Below are 18,616 nucleotides of genomic sequence, written 5' to 3'. Positions count from 1 at the left end.
TCCCACCTTTCCAACACCATATGCTACAGTGTGATTGGTAGCACTGGAAATATACGACTGAAACGACATCTACTGACAAAATACGAAAATACTTTTTCGACTACTAATATCACCTCACTTCGGCATTTAAATGTTGCCTCCTAACAAATTTTCCGGTTTCTTAGACCCGACAGTTGTAGGAATGTTGTTACCAGTCGATGTTGTTGTTGTTGTTGTTCACCATTCACTGAGAGGGAGTCGGTGAAGCTGTTTATTGCTCTACTGTGAATGGTTAATGGCGGTCTGTGCATGTCCGAAGTTAGTTGCGTCCGAAGTTTGGTCGGCTTATTGTTTTATGTGGCGGACGTAGTTGAGGAAGATCCTCTTTATGCTTCTAGGAGGCGGTTCCGCTCCAAGCAGGTGATTGCAGGGATGGTTTCTGTGAAAGCACCCCAGCAGAAACTGCTTGGAGAAGAGTTCATTATCCTCCTTAACAGGCAGCATACGGGCCTCACTTTGTAGATTTTCGATGGGAGACATCAAGAGTCAGCCCTCTGTTGTCTGGAGGGCAGTATTTTGATATGTCAGTAGTTTCGTAGTCTGCGTTTCACTGCTTCCAGTCGAGCACATTGCTGCAGTGCAGTTAAGGACCGGCCGGCCGAATGCCTTGTATGTTGGCAACAACGTTTCTTTGGCTTTTCCCCATGTGCTGTCGGCTAGCGACTTGAGGATTTTGTTGCGGCTCTGTACGTTCGTAATACTCGCGGTCGTGTGAGGAGTGAAGGAGCACAAGCCCAAAATCTTAAGGTTATTAACAGTCGGAATCTTAACGCCATCGGATGCAATATTAAGGTCAAGTCTGTACTCCTTCGTCTAGTTTGTGAATATGGTCGCTGTGGATTTAGTGCAGCGAGTACGTGCCATCGAATCCATTGCCCGACGTCTTCATCGTGCCATCATCAGTGTACGAGTTACCAGTCGATTTCTGACGGCGCTTAAAAAAAGGTCTACTGCACTGATTGCAAGAAAAAATGTTAATTTCAGTTTGTATGGCAGTCACATGCCATAGTGGTTTCGAACAACGAACAGCTTCTTTGGAAGTGTCAAAATCAGATCGGTATCTCAGAAGTTTTCAGCTATAACTGAAACGAATTATACAATTTAACTCATATAAATCTATTAAAAGTCTTTGTTGATAGTTATAGTTAAGGGTTAATGCATTTGTTGCTCAGAGGAGCATAGTGCTTCCGATGGAGAGGTCTATAAACTTTCAATTTCATTTTATTACTATCAAAAATTTTGTGCTGTCGTGAGCATGCACGCACTCAACATTCCAACGAACCATAAACGGCATTTAATTTACAATTCCTTCCTGCATACAAATGCGCTTCTCTCCACCTTCTCTTCCCCATGACCTCTTGTCATGAAACAAAGTCAATTTCATTGTAATTTGTGGCATGCGAAAAGTTCGCTAATAATAAATGGGGCACACATAACGGGGAAAACTGAAAATTTCGCCAGTCAGTTTGTTGCCGAACGCGCGGGAAAGCACCACGCACCGAGGACGAGCTCTGCTTCGTTGATATTTGTTGTATAGCAGCATGAGCGTTCGCATAACTCCACCGATTGAGACTAAAAATGGCGACGGGGAAGAGGAGGAGGCGCCGCCTAAAGCCGAATTGCCGTACAATTTCGAAAAGGAGCTTATAGAAAACCAAAATCGCCACTTTTGCGGACATTACACATTCGTGCCATGCACATTAGGTGCGTTATAAACGCTCACTCAGGCACAAACTCTTGCTTATTTGCTTAATTTGAAACTCTTGTGCTTTTGCAGTCGAACCGCTGACAACGAAGTTCTACGCGAGACACGATCAAAACACTTTGGATGACGAAAAGTATGCGAAGTTCGTTAAGCAGTGTGGCAGAAGGCGTGCTCGGGGCATATTGCCGCATCTATCTGGCGAAGTGTATGGTTGGCTGCCGGCAGCTCTGGGGGACAGTGTGAAGGAACTCAACTTCATTTGTGCACCGAAAATTCGCACCAATATGACAATACATGGCGAGCGTGTAGTCAGTGAGCGCGTGACGGAGCGACCGGCCTTCAATGGACTGCGTTTTATCGTTTGAAATTTTATTTTGTACCAAAAATAAATAAAATCGCAGCAAATTTATTAAATTTCTTTTATGGACCTACCTCACTCCTTTCCTTTCAACTCTTTATATGTAAGCACACATGTTTGAATGTACATATGTGTGTATGTATATCTGCTGAATTCGACAATGTTCGTGATTGTTTCTGACATGCAAACGCGAGAAGCCACAGCAACCGCATTTATTATTATTATTGGGTAGTCCCTCTAAACCAACGAAAAGTTTTGTCTTCTTTTTTATGGTTATGAGTATTAACATACCTGTGTCTAAAGGCGTGCACACATATGAACAAACAAGTGAGTCAGCTCTAAATGTCTGAAATCGCTATGTGAAGAATAAAATGTTTGTTTAATTTGCCTTTTATGTTTTGGTTCAGAGGAGATTGAGTGCGGTTTCTGGCGCTTTACGAATGTTGCGTATACGACGGGGCCTCCGCTGATCCACATTTGAGATTTCCCTAATAATTTAAATGACTGTAATTCATTTATTTTGGATCGGAAATAGATAAACAACGGGGTTTTTCAAAACGACGCCATAAAAGTAGACCGATAGGGACAGCAAACGACGCCATTTTTTCCTCGCTCTTTTGGCATTTCTCTTCACTAAGGTTTGCCTTTTCATCATGGAAAGATATACGATCAATACGATACGATCGAACAACGAGTCGAAATTATTAAAATTTACTACCGAAATTCGGAGTCAGTAGCCTCAACTTTAAGAGCGTTAAGTCCAATTTATGGTCGTCGTTTGACAACCAGAATGGTCGTATGTTCGTGAATTGGGCTGAGCACCAATTTGAAAATGATCCGAATTTTCAACAAAAAATCATCTTCAGCGATGAGGCTCATTTTAGGCTGAATGGCTTTGTCAATAAGAAAAAAATATGCCTTATTGGCCAAGCAGCAATCCACACTTACTCCATGACCCACCATTGCATCCTAAAAAAATAACGGTTAGGTGTGGTTTATGGGTCGCACTCCTTCAGTGATAATCAAGACCGGCACATTACTGTGAATGAGTATGGCTGCCTCTCAATGATAACCAAACATTTTTGGCCCGAATTGGATGATATGGGCTTAGACAACTGGACGGCACCACCAGCCACACAGCGAACGTTGCAATCGATTTATTGAAAACCAAGTTTGTTGAACGTGTTATCTCACGAAATGGCCCAATCAATTGGTTGCTTCGGTGGTGCAAATTGACACCGTTGAACTATTTCCTTTAGAGCTGCGTCAAGTCTATGGTCTATGCCAAGAAGCCAGCGATGACTGAGGAATTTCGTATAAATATCTACGTGAAATTGCAGCAGTAACGGCCGATTTATGCTTGAAAACCGTCGAAAATTGGGTTCAGCGTCTGGACTTCTGCAAGCGTTCCCGTGGTAGCCATGCAAAAAAAAATCGAGTTCCATGTACTTTCACAGAAATAAATAATTTCATTGATGTTCCAAGTTGTTTTTGTTTTATTTGAAATGTTTGTAGCGCTCTTATTGAAAAACCCGTTATGTTTACTTAAGGAAAAATAAGGAAATCTAAATTTATAGCACAGCTATCCAAATAACATTTTTAAATTTTTGTTGTAATAGCAAGGAGAGCAGAGAAGTGAAAGGGTTCTACCTTAAAAATGAATTTTTTTTGGGAAAAAGTGTGGTCCTTACAATCAGTGCCACTTCGTTTTAAAACTGTCCTAGAAATTTCGCTTTAACAATGTTTCGATATTATTTAACGGGAAGCACTTTTGTTTATCCGCATGCTGTTGTAGTAGTTGCAAAAAGCTTTCCTCACATAATTTAGAATGCTGCTGAATTGAAAGGCCTTGGCAGGATGAACATTTACGTCCTATCCATCACATTGTTTCAAGGTTTCAGCACACAGAATTAGCAATACACTAATACAACTAAACTAATAACATAATTCGCTTTCTCCTAAATTTAGTAACACAATACATATCAGAACAAAAACAAACTCAATTTAGCATATAGACCAAAAACGTTCAGCTAAAATTCCAAAACATTGCCTCACTAAATGTAGGAGCAAATTATTAGAATGCCTTCTGGGCGGCATTTACAACACAAACAAACAAATACAATACGCTTTTAAGCGTATTCGCTATTTTTGCCATTTTATACCCAGCGCCAACATTCAGGCGCGTATAAAAGCGGTTAGAAAGCGATATTGCCTTTCAGTTAGTGTGTTATTTTCCATCCGGCAACACCTTGGTTGACTCGCGATCAAAGCCTTCCTCAATTTGTTGTGTCTTCAAGCGCAAATATTCAAATTAAAAGCAGCTTCTGCGAAACACACCGTTGAACAATAGAAACAATAAAAATTTAAGCACGCGCGCACATGCGTTGTTAAGGTGTCCGTAAACGGTCAGGAGGTGATTAAAGGCGACGGCGTTGTTTGCCTACAAAGTGCAGCTAATTAGGCGAAATCAAAACAAACTTTGACCGTAACTCCTTACTCAGCCCACGAACGGTGTGTGATGTTGCAAGTGTCGCTATTGGCTTTGTTGTTGCTGATCTGTATGGTTATTTGGTGGCAACGCAATGCGTGGTTGCTGGTGTGGCGCCTCAACGGTTGGCGTGGCCTGCTGCAGCAGCCATACTTGTGGTTCATCCTCATCTTTTATCTGGAGCCAAAGAGTTAAGTTCACAAAAAAACATAACATACGAGGGTTGTCTTTTATATTTCGGGATTAGAGAACATAAAAAAATATTCTTCTTCTTCTTTACTGGCGTAGACAACGCTTACGCGATTATAGCCGAGCTAACAACAGCGCGCCAGTCGTTCCTTCTTTTCGCTACGTGGCGCCAATTGGATATTCCAAGCGAAGCCAGGTCCTTCTCCACTTGGTCCTTCCAACGGAGTGGAGGTCTTCCTCTTCCTTTGCTTCCCCCGGCGGGTATTGCGTCGAATACCTTCAGAGCTGGAGTGTTTTCTTCCAATCGGACAACATGATCTAGCCAGCATAGCCGCTGTCTTTTAATTCTCTGAACTATGTCAATGGCGTCGTATATCTCGTACAGCTCATCGTTCCATCGAATGCGATATTCGCCGTGGCCAATGCGCAAAGGACCATCGTAGTACTTATTTCGTTTGCCATGGTCATCATCAAAAGGGAGGTTTTTCTTCCGAGGCTGTCTTTTAGTTTTCATTGGTAGAGTTTTTTTACGTGGCGGGTCCCAAACCCCGGAACGGATGTTCTTAGGCACCCAGAGGATACTTGGTCAAAGACCGGAAGTCGTGAGCTGCTTGAGTCATGTGTTAAAGAATCGTTTCTGGCCATTCCCAAGTGAATGGCGATCAGAGAACTTTCCTCACTTGCGTGAACTTCTACACATGACTCCATCCTCCAATTTTTAATTTACCGGAATAAAAAGAAGTCATTCCGTGCCAAGTTAGGACTATACGGCGGTTGATTTATCAAATCGGTGATCCGTCTTCGGTGTTGGTTTTTCTGATTTCCTGAGAGACAACTGGCAAACAAATGGTAGAGTATGTCTCAGAATTTAATAATTTGTTTTGTTTGCGACAGGCCAATTTTTTTTAAAACGCAGGCAACCATTTGGTTGGAAGGGCTTCGTGCGTGAACAACTTTTGTTGGATTCAGTTCATCTTGTAACACCCATGTGACTGTTTGACCGAGATGAATGCTAAGTTTGTATCGCAGGCTGTATTATCAGGAAAGTTGGTATATTTTTTTTAGTTTGTTTGCCAAACGGTTTAATTACAACTTGCTTCCGAGCCTGTTGTTTCTTTTTATTGGGATTGGTTTCTACGTGGCGGATTTCAGACCCAGCGGCTTGGGCGCGCTGTTATTAACTCGTTTATAAGCGCGTAAGCGGTGTCTACGCCAGTGAAGAGGAAGAAGAAGAACCAACTTGCTTCAAAGTTGTTTTTACGGAAAGAATATTATTAATTGGATCTGTTGGAATTGCTGCATAAGAAATTTAATAATCAAATTATGACACAAAAAACATTTAAGTGGTACAACCCGTTAAAGACGAACTGGACGACGCTCTGGACGATCGTCAACCACTAATATTGAAGGTTTTGAATATTTGGTGCTTGAAATCGTCGATTGACCATTACGGACCTCACTGTTAGAATATAATTCGGCTCAGCCTAAACCATTTCGAAGAAAGTTTTGTGTCCCAAACGCGTCAAGTCTCGATTGATGCCAGAATCGCTCAAATATGGTGTAATACTTCACTGGTTGTTTTCAACTTTTTTTGCCAAAAACTGGACTCATCTCGCTCCGCAACCATCGTTGCCTGACTTGGCTCCGTGCGACTTCAGGATATTCAGCAAACTCGAAAGGACAATGCGGAGACGCCTTTTGGACACGAGGATATAGAAACTGAATCGAAGAAGGTCCTGTAGGCTATTCTGGAAAAATACTATTCCGACTTAGATTACTTCGAAGAGAGCGAAATATTTACTCATGAATAAATAAACACTTTCTTAAGAAATCCAAAATTCGAGATACTTTTTGAATAAACCTCGTATTTCAAATTGCCGTGGACAACACATATAGCGTTTATTTGTCAAAACGATCCGAGTGTGTATATAAAACTTTAGAATAAAGTTGCGTGTTTGAAGATTGCAACACTAGAGTTGCCTAATCCAGAAATGTAAGAGACAGCCTACGTATTCGAGTAACCAGGATTGTTTAATATTTTGATGTAATAAATCTTCCAAATGTTTAATTTAACATAAACAACACTAAACTCTTAAAAAAAAACTTTATGAAAATTGGGCAGGGTCCACCCTCTTATATAACATCAAATATATGCTATAAACTGATTGAGATACTTATACAACCAAACTTGGTAAAAACATTTCGATGTGGTGTTTGTTGATACATTTAGAAATAGGTGAATTCAGATATTAACCACGTTTACCTAAAAAAGACTATATTCAAATCCGTTTAATGAAACATTAAATTTGTGAACAAGTATAATACGGAAATCTTTCTTGGAAATTGGATTACTTCAGTGAATACTCAATCGATCAATCCCCTATATTGCTATTTTAAAATGTAACTAAATCGGTTCACGCCTACTTCCCGTATGTCACTAGTTTTTTCAACTAGATTATTTCATTTCACAATGTCCATCAAAAATAATGAAGTGAAAAACTTAATTAGTAAAAAAAAGTTTATATTTGTATTTTAAAATCCTATTTAATATTTTTTAGAACTTCTCCAAGTCGTGTCTCACATACGTCCCTACTTTCAACGGCCACTGGGCATCGTCTTTGGCAATAAAAGTGTTATCTATGTCGATGATCCCATAACCATGGAACAGTTCTTCAATGCCCCCGAATGCATTGACAAATCGTTTTTCCAAGATGGTTTTTGCTTGAAACGTGGACTTTTACATGCTAGGGGTAATATGAGAGGACATTCATTTTGATATTTAATATTGGTTTTTTATAATATATCTTCATTGGATACCTTTTGCATGGGGTACGTTTGTAACCTTCGTCATAAATTCTTTACAATTTAGGGGCCGCTTGGAAATCGCGTCGCAGACAGCTGGATCCTGCTTTCGGTTCTAAGGTCTTACTCAGCTTTATCGACACCTTCAACACCGTAGGAAATCAGCTGGTGCACAAATTTGAAACGGAACTTTTGGGCGATAATATTGAATTTGAAACACTTGACGAAATGTTTAGCAGAGCAGTGCTCGAGGTTTCGTGCCGTAAGTCAACTGAGCTCTAAAAAAGTGTGAATAAAATTAATTACTATACTTTCAATTGTGTTATATCACCCGTTAGAAACCACAATGGGCACGGAGACCAATTTCACGGCTGCAGACACACAAGGCATTGCAAAGACTTATAGCGAGTAAGTAAAACCATATTTAGTTAAAATGCTTCAGCTCCGCTAATATGGGATATGTGGGTTTTGATTAGACTCATGGGCATATCAGCACTGAGAGGTACAAAGCCCTGGTTGCAGGTTGACTTTCTGTTTCGTTGGCTGGATGCGCCAAATTACAAACGTTGCCAGGAACTCATGAAGCACTTGGAGGACTTCGTAAGAGTTGTAAGTATTTTGAATATATTCAAACATAACCTGATGTCACATTGACGTTGCTGTAAAGTTTCTACTAAAATGTGCAATATTATCTTTTAACATCCATTAAACTTACCGTTCTGCAGATCGTGCAGAAGAAGCACGCCGAATGGAGGGCGAGCGGTGAATGCCATATTGGACACATTGGCAACGATAGTGGAGGCGCAAATGCTGATGGTGCCGAAGATGTAAGAAATATACGCAATATATCTTCGGAGAATACATCACGAAAACGTATTTTTATTGAGCAAATATTTCATATGGTTGATTCTGGGGAACTGCGTATGGAGGATGTTATGGACGAGGCGTTATCCATGCTCATGGTGGTGAGTATGAGTGGCGAGTTTGAAACTCACTTCAAATCAACACTTAATGTATGACTGTCATATACTTATTCTATGATTATTCACTATTAGTCGTTCGAGACGATTTCCACAAGCGTTCTGGTCATCATGCTGCTTTTGGCTATGCACAAGGATCACCAGCGCAAATTACGTGAGGAAATCGTCGCAACCTTTCCCCAAGCGCAACATATCACCAATATCGACCCTGTGCAGTTATTACAAATGAAATACCTTGATGCCATTGTATACGAGTCATTGCGTCTACTGACCACAGTGCCGTTTAATATGCGTGCTGTGAGTCGAGATTTCTTTATAGAGGTCTCGGCGCCCAGTGGTTCGAAGTGGCGCGCCAAAATACCCAAAGATACTGCAATCGTATTTGATGCGTTCAATATGCAACGGGATCCAACGTATTGGGGGTCACATGCACAAGAATTCTACCCAGAACATTTCATCGTCGGAAACTCGAGCGCAGCGGGACGACATCCGTACGCATTTGTGCCATTCGCCAAAGGTCTACGTTACTGCATCGGTGAGCTCAAAGTTTCAAGTGTCTGCTGGCTTTGCTAATTTTGCTTAACCATTTTTTCAGGAAATCGCTATTCAATGTATTTGGCCAAAATATTTATAGTGAAGTTGATCCATCACTTTGAATTTGGCACCTCAACGAAGCTGAGCGACTTGCATTTCGTCAATGGCATTTCGCTGAAGTTTGGCAATAGCGAAATCATTAACTTTCATATAAAAAAGACTGAGCGGACTGGTGATTAAGTTATCTATCGGGCCAAAAACTCAAAGAACTGAAAATTCTGTATTCGGGGGATTTCATAACGGCTTTATCCCTTCACTTAGAAGATCATAAGATATTGCGTTTCGCAATTTGAAGTTGGCAAAGCCGTGAACTCAAAGCTGCTTGGTTTTTTATTAATCAAAAGAGACTCTTTTATTAATACAACGTATTTACAGTAATAATTAGAGGCAATATATAAAATATGCGGTATTAATAGCTACTTCGGACTCTTTATTTGCTTATCAGTACTTGAAAATTAAAAGTTTGTAATAATTTCGTAGATATTTTGGCAATACAAGTTTGTATTATTTTCTCTCCTTTCTTTAAAAACTTTCAAAATAGGCCCCATCTGCATCGATGCAGTGCTGCCCGCGCGATTTCCAAGCTTTAAAGGCGTCACAGAAGGCATTCTTTGGAATAGCCTTGAGAGCTAAGATGCATGCTGCTTGGATCCCCTCTGTCGTCTCAAAATGCTTGCCTTTCTTCCGATTTTTCTGGCAAGGAAACAAAAAAAGTCCGGGAGGGGGCCACATCTGGGCTGTAGGGCGGCTGCGGAAGCGTTGGTTTGCCGGCTTTGGTTAAGTAGCTGTTCACAAGGAAGACGGTGTCGTGGTGTAACTTCCAATCGGCTGCGATGTTTTGTAGGGCCCGATTGACCCTTCGTTTGAGTCTCTTGAGGACTTCCACGTAAAACTTGTCGTTGACGTTTTGTATAGGAAGAACAACGTCATAGTGAACGATACTTTTGATGTCAAAAAGACAATGAGCATCGTTTTCACTTTGAATTTGGTCATTCTTGCCTTTTTTGTGCGAGAAGACGCCGGCGTGTGCCACTCGGAAGATTGCCTCTTGCTCTCTGGATAAAATTCAAAGATTCATGACTCCTCACCTGTGATTACGTTATTCAAACGTCTCTGTCGCAGATTTACCTGCTCTGACATTGCATTTTCGGCTTCCACTATTCACAGAAACACGTCGCACGAAAATGATAATGGACCAGCCGCTCGTTCGTTAGCTAGTAAAGCCCTCTATCGAATCCAGTTGCACACACTCCGAAGTACAGTCGTGGCGGAAGAAAATTAGTCCTATTACTTTCCGGATAAACCCTATATATGTACATCCTGATCCAATTCGTCTACGAAGATTTTCACTCCGATTATTAACAGAGAACTCATTAAAACAGTTAGATCTTTAATTTCATTTTATTTCTTAACTTCTTCTTTTTTATAAGGTACAGCTTAAAATAAGTGAGTCTTGGTATCGCACAAAGTTTTTCTTAAATATGATATAAAATGGGATTGATTACAAATATGGTTCTAAGATTAAGCTAACATTCATTAACACTTTTGTTAGTCTTTTTACTTGAAGTACCGAATATGCTGAGTAAAACGGGCAGTAAAATAAGACCATGCGCTGCTCCGATCAGTACAATGCCGAGATACATGCGGAAGTAGAAGACTTGGAACACTTGTGACTTGGAGAAACCCAAAACGATGATGCCGGCAAACTTCGTCAGCGTAATACCCGAGAGAACGCTGCTGCCTGTTACTATGAGCGCTTGCTTTGCGCGTTCTTGTGTGCTACCGATGCCATTTTTATACGAACGAATGATATGAGCCACGAACTCCACACCGATGCCAATGCACACGACTAAATTAACCAATGAAATTGCGTTGAGCGTAATATTCCACGCCCACATCATGCCGAGCATATTGATTAGGATTATTAGCACCATCGCAGTGACCATCAGTGCTGATGGCAGATCCAAACCGGTGATGATAAGTGTTACCAGGAATATGGTGGCCAGTGTTATGCCGAGCGAGAATAATGCATCATCCCAGATGGTCAGATACTGTTCATAGTAGATGAAGAAAATACAATAGGGGAAAACGGTGACGTCAAGTTCTTTCTCAGAAAACATTTCGTTTATGCTGTTTGCGATGCGTCGCGCCTCACGAAGTGCCGAATAAAATTGTATGGAAGTGGTGGACGTGGTGGTGTACTGCATCATGTAAGTATCCAAAATAGTTGAAGCGCCTTGTTCATCGAGTGTGTAGATGATAGCCTGAGGAAAATGAAATGTGAAGCGTTTATTTCGTATTGGTTAAATATCACAGTGGAGAAAAAGAAAGAGTAAGTCAGTTTTGGAATATTAGTATACTCACATCCGCATATGAAGCACGTCCGGCCTTTGCGCATTCGCTGTCTGGCAAATCTGATACGAAGAAGGGTATGTACTCTTGGAACGTTTCTGGCGTAGGACGTAATCCATCTTCAGAAAACTCACGGGTACAAGACACGCAATCGTCTTCTTTCGAGTCTGCAAAAGTAGGACCGCGATTGAAGCTAACCTTACTAAATCGTAGTCATGAATACTTACTGCTCGGACAGAAGGTACCATCCGTAGCGTTGACCTTGCAACAATCGTCTATACCAAGCCAATCAATATAATCATCTATCCAAGAGGAAGCTGAACGAGCAAGGTAAGTGCTGTAAAGTGTTCGGATATAAACAACATGAATAAAAGGGGTTGGTAAACAAGCGAGTTCTTACATGTCGGGATAAAGTGATTGCTGATAAAGTTGCACTGATACGGAGTCATTATTGCACTGCACACCGCCACAAATAACATTCTGGTGATCTCGCAGCGTATAATTCAGACCAGGCTTCAGCACCCAATACACAGGCGCACCCATTGACAAAAGTTCGTTCATGTATTGGAAATATTTAACGACGTGTGAATCGGTTGGCATTGACATTTCTTGATCCAAGCCAATCTCGATCGAAGGAGCCGCCATCAGCGACAAGCAGGTGATTACCGTAAAGACAACTAAAACAGTAATTTTAACCGGTCTACGAAATACGGAATAAACCGTAAATTTAAATTCTTCTTTCATTTGTAAGAAACATTAGCAGATTGACTTACTTGGAAAGCAGGAAAGGTGCGTAGAAACTTTTGAAGACCTTCTCCAAAATGCCCACATTCTGTTCATCACTAAGTTCTTTTTTGTTTGAAGCCTTCACGCAACAGAAGAGGTCAAAGCGCCCCGATTCGGAACGACGTTCATCCAAGGCCATGAATGCGACAAAAGCGGTGATTTGAAAGAAGAAATTTATCAGAATGGCGGCGGCCGCATACATTGCAAAGGTCTTTACAGCAGGCATGTTGGAAATAGCGCCTGTAAATGTAAATATATTTATATATAGTTGGTCGGTTTCAATTCTGCCAGAATGTTTTGCACTTACCTATGGCAAAGCAGGCAAACTCTGAGCCGGCAGTTTGTAAAATCGATGGACCAACTTGACCCATTGCAACGCCTATCGCCTCTGCTACATCCTTATAGTCTCTTCTGTCCAAACGATGATAGGCGTGCACCATAATGAAAATATTATCTACACCAACGGCCAACACAAGAAAAGGTATGACCTCAATTGCCAACATGGTGGTGGTTACGTCCAGATAACTCCAGAAGCCCAAACTGCAAACAACTGAAGCAATTACAACAATAATCCCCGATATAGCGAGAACTATCTTCGAATCGCGGAAGAAGTGTTGAAAACTGCGAATTTTTCCCAACGCTATGGTGACATAGACAAACATCACGACATAGCTGATAACGACAGTAGAAACTTCACCCTCGGAAAGCTCAACAATTGCATCTTGTATGGACCTCTCGGCGGAGAATGCAATTTCCATTTGATCACTTGTATAGTTCTTGAGAAAGTTGATAAAAGCTTCCTCCCACTCCATGTTGGGTTCGAGTTGAGTTGTAGAAAGTTTGTTTTTGCCTAGAAAAGTGAGCAACAAGCCAGTGGCAAGTTGAAAGTCAGGGTTCTCGTCCGCCGATACTTTGGGCATGCCACCCACTGCGATAGCAGGTTCGATTGGACCACCATAGGGACCGAAACATGCCTCCAACATGGGCACGCTGTTGAAGAGTTTGAATAATAACAAAAACCACTAAAGTACTTTATAGAACTCACCGCAAGCAATCTTCCAATTGGTTGAGATATGTGTTTGTGTAGCCGTTACTATCCACGTATTCTCTTTCGAATTCTTCCATATCATTTTGATAGTATCCATAGATGGATTGCACTAAGCAATTATCAATGGTTACCTTCTCTCCAGTATACACCATAGGGGCATAACAGACATCTGCCAAAGTTACACCATTCTCTGTAGTCAAATTTTGGATTTGTTCTTGGAGAAGAAAGACCTCTTTGAGGAAGTTCTTTTCGAACGCTGGACCAAATGTTTCTATTCCCGCCGAGGTATTGTGTGTAAACTGTAATAAAAGATTTTTGATTACCGATTTTGTTATTTTTGTACGTATAGCCACAACTTACCATAGTTTGATTCAATGGTTTGATAAATATCTGATTGGTACGATAAAAGGGCCCGAAGTGTTCATCAAAATATTCCTTTTCCAGACGTGTTTGGCTCTCTTTTCCAGCCCAAAGCTCAATGGGGTCCGTGGTCACACTCAAGTAGATTAAGCCATAAGCGAGTCCACCAATTATCCAAGAACAAATAGCCAAAATCAGCACTGGATGTTTAGCACAAAAATGACCCCAATTGAGGAATAGTTTTGAAAGTAAGGTATTTACCCCGTCGAAACCCGCACAACACGAAGAAATACTTATTTTCGGTTTGAAGATGTTCAGTGAACCGCAAAGTATGAAAACCATCACAATCGCACCAAAAACCAGTGATACTATGAAGGTTATGCCATAAAGTCCAGCAATCATAAAACCTTCCTCTTCACCAGTTGGCGGATCCATGTATGGACACGAAGCGCTGCAATCCACACACGAGCAGGCATATGAGCCCTCCAACGCTTCCGAACAGTTTTTAGCTGGCATAATTAATCGCACCTCTTCGCTGGACTCATTCAAAAACTGGTAGTTAATAGGAAAGGGTACGTAATCACTCAAAGTGGGGTCACCCATGAAATTGAACCATTTACGATGATCGCAGGTTTTCGCATTGTATGCGCCGCAGGCCAAATCCATGGACGGACGACCCGTCTGTGTGTGCTGAATGCCGGCGCAGCTGTCGTAGACGGCTTTCACTGAATCGTCATCAATTCTGAAATCGACCTCTGCGACATATTCCTGTTCCTCGTACCAGTCAGTGTGGGCCACCATGAAGAGACTCTGATTCTGGGCGCAGGTCATACCGCAAATCGACAGGGCCATGTTGTAAGTGCAAATCGGACAGCGAGCAAATATGCCGTCGGCTTGAAGCATACTCGTTCCCATCGTTTGAATTTGAGCAGCATCACAGCACAGCTTGAGTGGTCCTAAACGTTATGAGTAGCGATAACTAAACTTATAGAATCGTTATTTGTAAACTAAGTTTTACCTTCCGGGTCGGCCGCTTTGTACTCAGCATACCAATTCGAGCAGCGTTGTTTAAAGACGGCTTCAGCGCTCTCATCATTCAGTGGTTGTGCTTCAATATCCGCTGCTTTGTTCAACCAATGGGCACCAACCATATGGCTCTGACCATACCAAATGCAACGGGGTTCTTGCTCTTCTTGTGCCAAGCTAACTCTCAATTGGCTGGTTGCAGCAATTAGCAGACAAAGTGTCGTAAATATCACAGTATTGCCTGTAAAGTTCAAATAATGTTGCCATAAATACCATATACAGACACAAACAAAAAATTATAGCATATCCGTTTGTGGTTTTTGATAACGATAAGCATCGAGTTTTCGAAGTTAGCTACCTTAATTTGGTCTTATCGTTTGCTCCTATCCAATTTATTATGTTAATAAAAATTAGAGTACACACATAGTGACGCATTGCTAATATATTGGGATATTAATCGTGGTTGAGGTTCGATTGCAATCTGAATTCCGGAAATTCTGGGATTCCTTTAAGGTTACTACGAGCTGTGTTTAAACTCTGACTATATGTACATGGAGGAGGTATGCAAAAGGAACTAAAGGTTTTAGAGGATAATAATCCTTTTGTAAAAGGAGCTGCTTGATTAAAATTTGAAATCAAGTAATTTCGGGTCGCTTGTGAACATTCCAAAATAGAGTTGTTAGAAATGTTGTATACATTTTATTTTTATAATCTTAATGGGGTCTACATGTATACTAAGATTCCCACGAAGTTTGTTAACCCTATAAAATGTTTACATTGGGTAGTCGAAAAAGTCTTAATGTATTTTCAATCAAATTTCAATTTATTTTTTTATATTTATAATGAACTTAAATGAACCAAAAACAACTTTTTTTGTAAAACTTTTCTGGTTTCTCGGCGAAAAACTGCGGCAAGTAATTTTCATAGGCTTCTCTTGAAGCCAACTTTACTCCATTAGGGGAGTGCTGCATTGAACGAAACAAATGACAATCCGATGGTGTAGCGTCGTGGTTATATGGTGGATGCATCAAAACTTCCCAGTCAAACGCTCTCAGTTTCTGCCGAGTCATCAAAGATATATGCGGTCGACCGTTGTCCTGATGGAAGACGAAGCCCTTTCTGTTGATCAATTCTGGTCGTTGTTTTCGATTGCTTGTTTCAATCTCATCAGTTGTTGAGAGTGAAATGTGGAATCAATCGTTCGACCAGGCTAGAGCAGCTCATAGCGGATGATTCCTTTCCAATCCCAGCAAACACTCAGCATAACCTTTCGAGGCGTCATTCCTGGCTTTGCGACCATTTTTTGAACTTCACCATGCTTGGACAATGATCATTTTTCGCACATTATTGTCTTTTTTGATCCACTTTTCTTTTCCTGTTACCATTCACTTCAGAAATGGTTCGATTTCGTTTCGTCTGTTTTTTTAATTTTCACTGACAATTCCTGTGGTACCCAAACATCAAGCTTCTGTTTGTAGGCAGCCTTCTTTAAATGGCTCAGAACCGTTTGATGATTAATGTTAAGTTCCTTAGCGATGTCATGGCTGCTTATGTGACGCTCCTGGTCAATCCTTTCTATAATTTCATTGACTTTTTCAACGATAGGTCGACCAGAGCGAGGTGCATCTTTCATATCGCAATTTCCAAAACGGAAGCGAGCAAACCATTGTTGTGTCTCACGAACTGATACAGCATCGTCTCCGTTAACTTCACTAATTTCTTTGGTGGCTTGCGTGGTATTTTTCCTTTTTTATACAAACTTTTCAAAATATAGCGGATTTCTTCATTATTTTCACACAGTTTTGAACAGCTGCAACTTTTTTTCAACTGCCCTGAATTTAATTTTTTTTATTAAATGAAGCTTAAAATCTCACCCTTCCAACACTATATGGTATGCCACAATGTGATTGGTAGCACTGGAGATATGCGACTGCGACGACACCTATTGACAACATACGAAAATACTTTTTCGACTATCCAATATAAATGTGAGTTGATTTAACCGTGTCTGTTTGTTTATACGCAGCAGGTCCCTCGATTTTCGATATATCGATCTGAAAATTTGCACTCGCCCTTTTCTTCCAATGTTCATTTGATACCCCACCGATATTGAACCACTACAGTATATAGCTGCTTTACAACTGATCGATTGAGATCAATTTCTTGTGGAAAAAACTTTTTATTTGACGATTCCGAAGCAACGAAGCAATATCCGAACATATTGTTCACATCGGACTATATACCGACCGTTAACCGGTTATGCTTTCAGATTTAGTTATACCTAGATATAGTTAGGGCGTTCCATTTTGAGATAAAGTGATGTTTTGATGATCTGCAGTTTAAATGAGCAGTTTCTTATCACTACAGTTCGCAGTTCAAATCATTTTCATATTTGAAATATAGTCTTGTGCTCTGATAAAGATATACAGCTAAAATATATTTTTTTTTTATTTTTTTTTTTTTAATTGAAAGGATCACATATTTCAACAAGTTAACACAAATAATTCACAAATATGATTTGGACATTGGATAAAAATATCGAATAAAAAGTTTTTCTCAAATTTTGTATTTCCAACCAAATTTCGTGCGCGAAATCGCTGCAAATTTTGGAAAGGGTTCACGGCGATTCAGTTTTATCTAAAGCACATGCCTACGAGTCGTACAAAGCCTTCCAAGATGCTCAAGAGATCGTTGAAGACATGCCTCATTCTGGACGACCTTCGATCTCGTCGACTGATGAAAACATTAAAAAAGTGAAAGTGTTAGATGGATGGCAAGAGCGCTCGACAACTCTCGCGAGTCTGTTCGAATGATTGTGGTGGTTATTTTGTGTATGAAATGCGTTCTTGCTAGACTCGTCCCGACAAAGCTGAATTTTTTTTTTTAAAAAGAAACAGGTCTCTTTGGACATGCTTCATCGTGTGAATTCTGATTCTAAATTAATGGAGAGCATTACAACTAATGATGAGATATGGGTTTATGAGTTTGACATCCAAACAAGTCAACTAAGTGTTATAGGAGTTGAGGAAAAAGTCAAAGCTGCTCATTGATTTTTTCGATATTCGTGGTTTGGTGCATCATGAATTTGTTTCGGAGGCACGGACGGTCAATACGGAATTCTATTTGGCCGCGTTGAGGCATTTGCGCGACAACATACGTCGAAAATGGTCGGAATTGTGAAAGAACAATTCATGGATTTTACACGATGATAATGCACAATCGCACCGAGCCACGATTCTGACCGAATTTAAAACTAAAAACGCAATGAATAGCACCTATCAACCATTGAAATCATCAGATTTGGCTCCGTATGATTTTTTTTTGCTCGCCAAACTGAAATTGCCGCGCTGTGAAACCCGTTTTTAGTCGATCAAGGAGAGAAAACAAAATTTGCTGGACGAGCTGAAGGCCATCCCAAAAAGTGCTTATAAAAGTGTTTCGAGGACTGGAAAAATTGTTGGCATAAGTGTATTACATCGGGTGCGGATCACTTCGAAGTTGGCAAAATAAATATTGTTGTCACAAATAAATAATAATAATAAAATGTATTACAATATTACTCAGTTTACAGAGGATATAAGTATGTATGCACGTTTATATATGTGATTTTTCTAATAACTTTATTTTTCACCAAATACTTTATTACATGCCGTTCACTAATACTAAAGCACTTAAACGCTGTTATGTTATCAACATACTTCTCATTTTGCTGATATTAAAAGTATGATTTAAATAATTTAATGTTTGGATTAATAAAGAAAACAGGATATCGCAATAATCTGCGATTATCCTCCGCGGCACCGAAATTGAAGCTCAATTATAACTGTAACACATTCCCAAATTGATCGAAAGAACACGACTGGCTTAATACCCATCCAGATGCAGACTG

The 18,616-nt window shown here is 40.4% G+C and overlaps 3 protein-coding genes across 3 annotated transcripts; 2 read left to right on the top strand and 1 right to left on the bottom strand.

The window, feature by feature from the left end:
- The first annotated feature begins 1,518 nt into the window (after positions 1–1,518).
- Positions 1,519–2,153, top strand: LOC120775352. Its single transcript, XM_040105510.1, has 2 exons — positions 1,519–1,743; positions 1,817–2,153. The coding sequence occupies exons 1-2, from the start codon at positions 1,581–1,583 to the stop codon at positions 2,107–2,109; spliced, it is 456 nt and encodes a 151-aa protein (XP_039961444.1). The 5' UTR covers positions 1,519–1,580; the 3' UTR covers positions 2,110–2,153.
- Positions 2,154–4,382: 2,229 nt separating this feature from the next.
- LOC120775134 (probable cytochrome P450 318a1) lies at positions 4,383–9,529 on the top strand. The gene is made up of 8 exons (XM_040105164.1): positions 4,383–4,780; positions 7,338–7,529; positions 7,649–7,843; positions 7,920–7,989; positions 8,058–8,190; positions 8,307–8,546; positions 8,637–9,096; positions 9,157–9,529. The coding sequence occupies exons 1-8, from the start codon at positions 4,621–4,623 to the stop codon at positions 9,333–9,335; spliced, it is 1,629 nt and encodes a 542-aa protein (XP_039961098.1). The 5' UTR covers positions 4,383–4,620; the 3' UTR covers positions 9,336–9,529.
- Positions 9,530–10,537: 1,008 nt separating this feature from the next.
- Positions 10,538–18,616, bottom strand: LOC120775640 (NPC intracellular cholesterol transporter 1 homolog 1b). The gene is made up of 10 exons (XM_040105895.1): positions 18,426–18,616; positions 14,720–14,968; positions 13,702–14,657; positions 13,339–13,640; positions 12,601–13,283; positions 12,281–12,533; positions 11,908–12,207; positions 11,735–11,844; positions 11,520–11,674; positions 10,538–11,419 (listed from the first exon to the last, which is right to left on the bottom strand). Exons 1-10 carry the CDS (start codon positions 18,430–18,432, stop codon positions 10,682–10,684), a joined length of 3,753 nt encoding a protein of 1,250 aa, XP_039961829.1. The 5' UTR covers positions 18,433–18,616; the 3' UTR covers positions 10,538–10,681.

The sequence above is a fragment of the Bactrocera tryoni genome, chromosome 4 (assembly GCF_016617805.1).
Source record: "Bactrocera tryoni isolate S06 chromosome 4, CSIRO_BtryS06_freeze2, whole genome shotgun sequence".
NCBI classification, from domain to species: domain Eukaryota; kingdom Metazoa; phylum Arthropoda; class Insecta; order Diptera; family Tephritidae; genus Bactrocera; species Bactrocera tryoni.
This window is presented reverse-complemented; position numbering and strand designations above follow the sequence as displayed.

What these genes read in the sequence shown, in the direction of transcription:
- LOC120775134 (XM_040105164.1), top strand. Translation starts at nt 4,621, where the DNA reads ATGTTGCAAGTGTCGCTATTGGCTTTGTTGTTGCTGATCTGTATGGTT. An exon ending in AGTGCTCGAGGTTTCGTGCC is followed by an intron (nt 7,844 to 7,919) that starts GTAAGTCAACTG and finishes ATCACCCGTTAG; the next exon opens with AAACCACAATGGGCACGGAG. An exon ending in AGGTCTACGTTACTGCATCG is followed by an intron (nt 9,097 to 9,156) that starts GTGAGCTCAAAG and finishes CCATTTTTTCAG; the next exon opens with GAAATCGCTATTCAATGTAT.
- LOC120775640 (XM_040105895.1), bottom strand. An exon ending in AACCATTGAATCAAACTATG is followed by an intron (nt 13,641 to 13,701) that starts GTAAGTTGTGGC and finishes CTTTTATTACAG; the next exon opens with TTTACACACAATACCTCGGC. An exon ending in GTTTGCCTGCTTTGCCATAG is followed by an intron (nt 12,534 to 12,600) that starts GTAAGTGCAAAA and finishes TTACATTTACAG; the next exon opens with GCGCTATTTCCAACATGCCT.
- LOC120775352 (XM_040105510.1), top strand. Translation starts at nt 1,581, where the DNA reads ATGAGCGTTCGCATAACTCCACCGATTGAGACTAAAAATGGCGACGGG. An exon ending in ATTCGTGCCATGCACATTAG is followed by an intron (nt 1,744 to 1,816) that starts GTGCGTTATAAA and finishes GTGCTTTTGCAG; the next exon opens with TCGAACCGCTGACAACGAAG.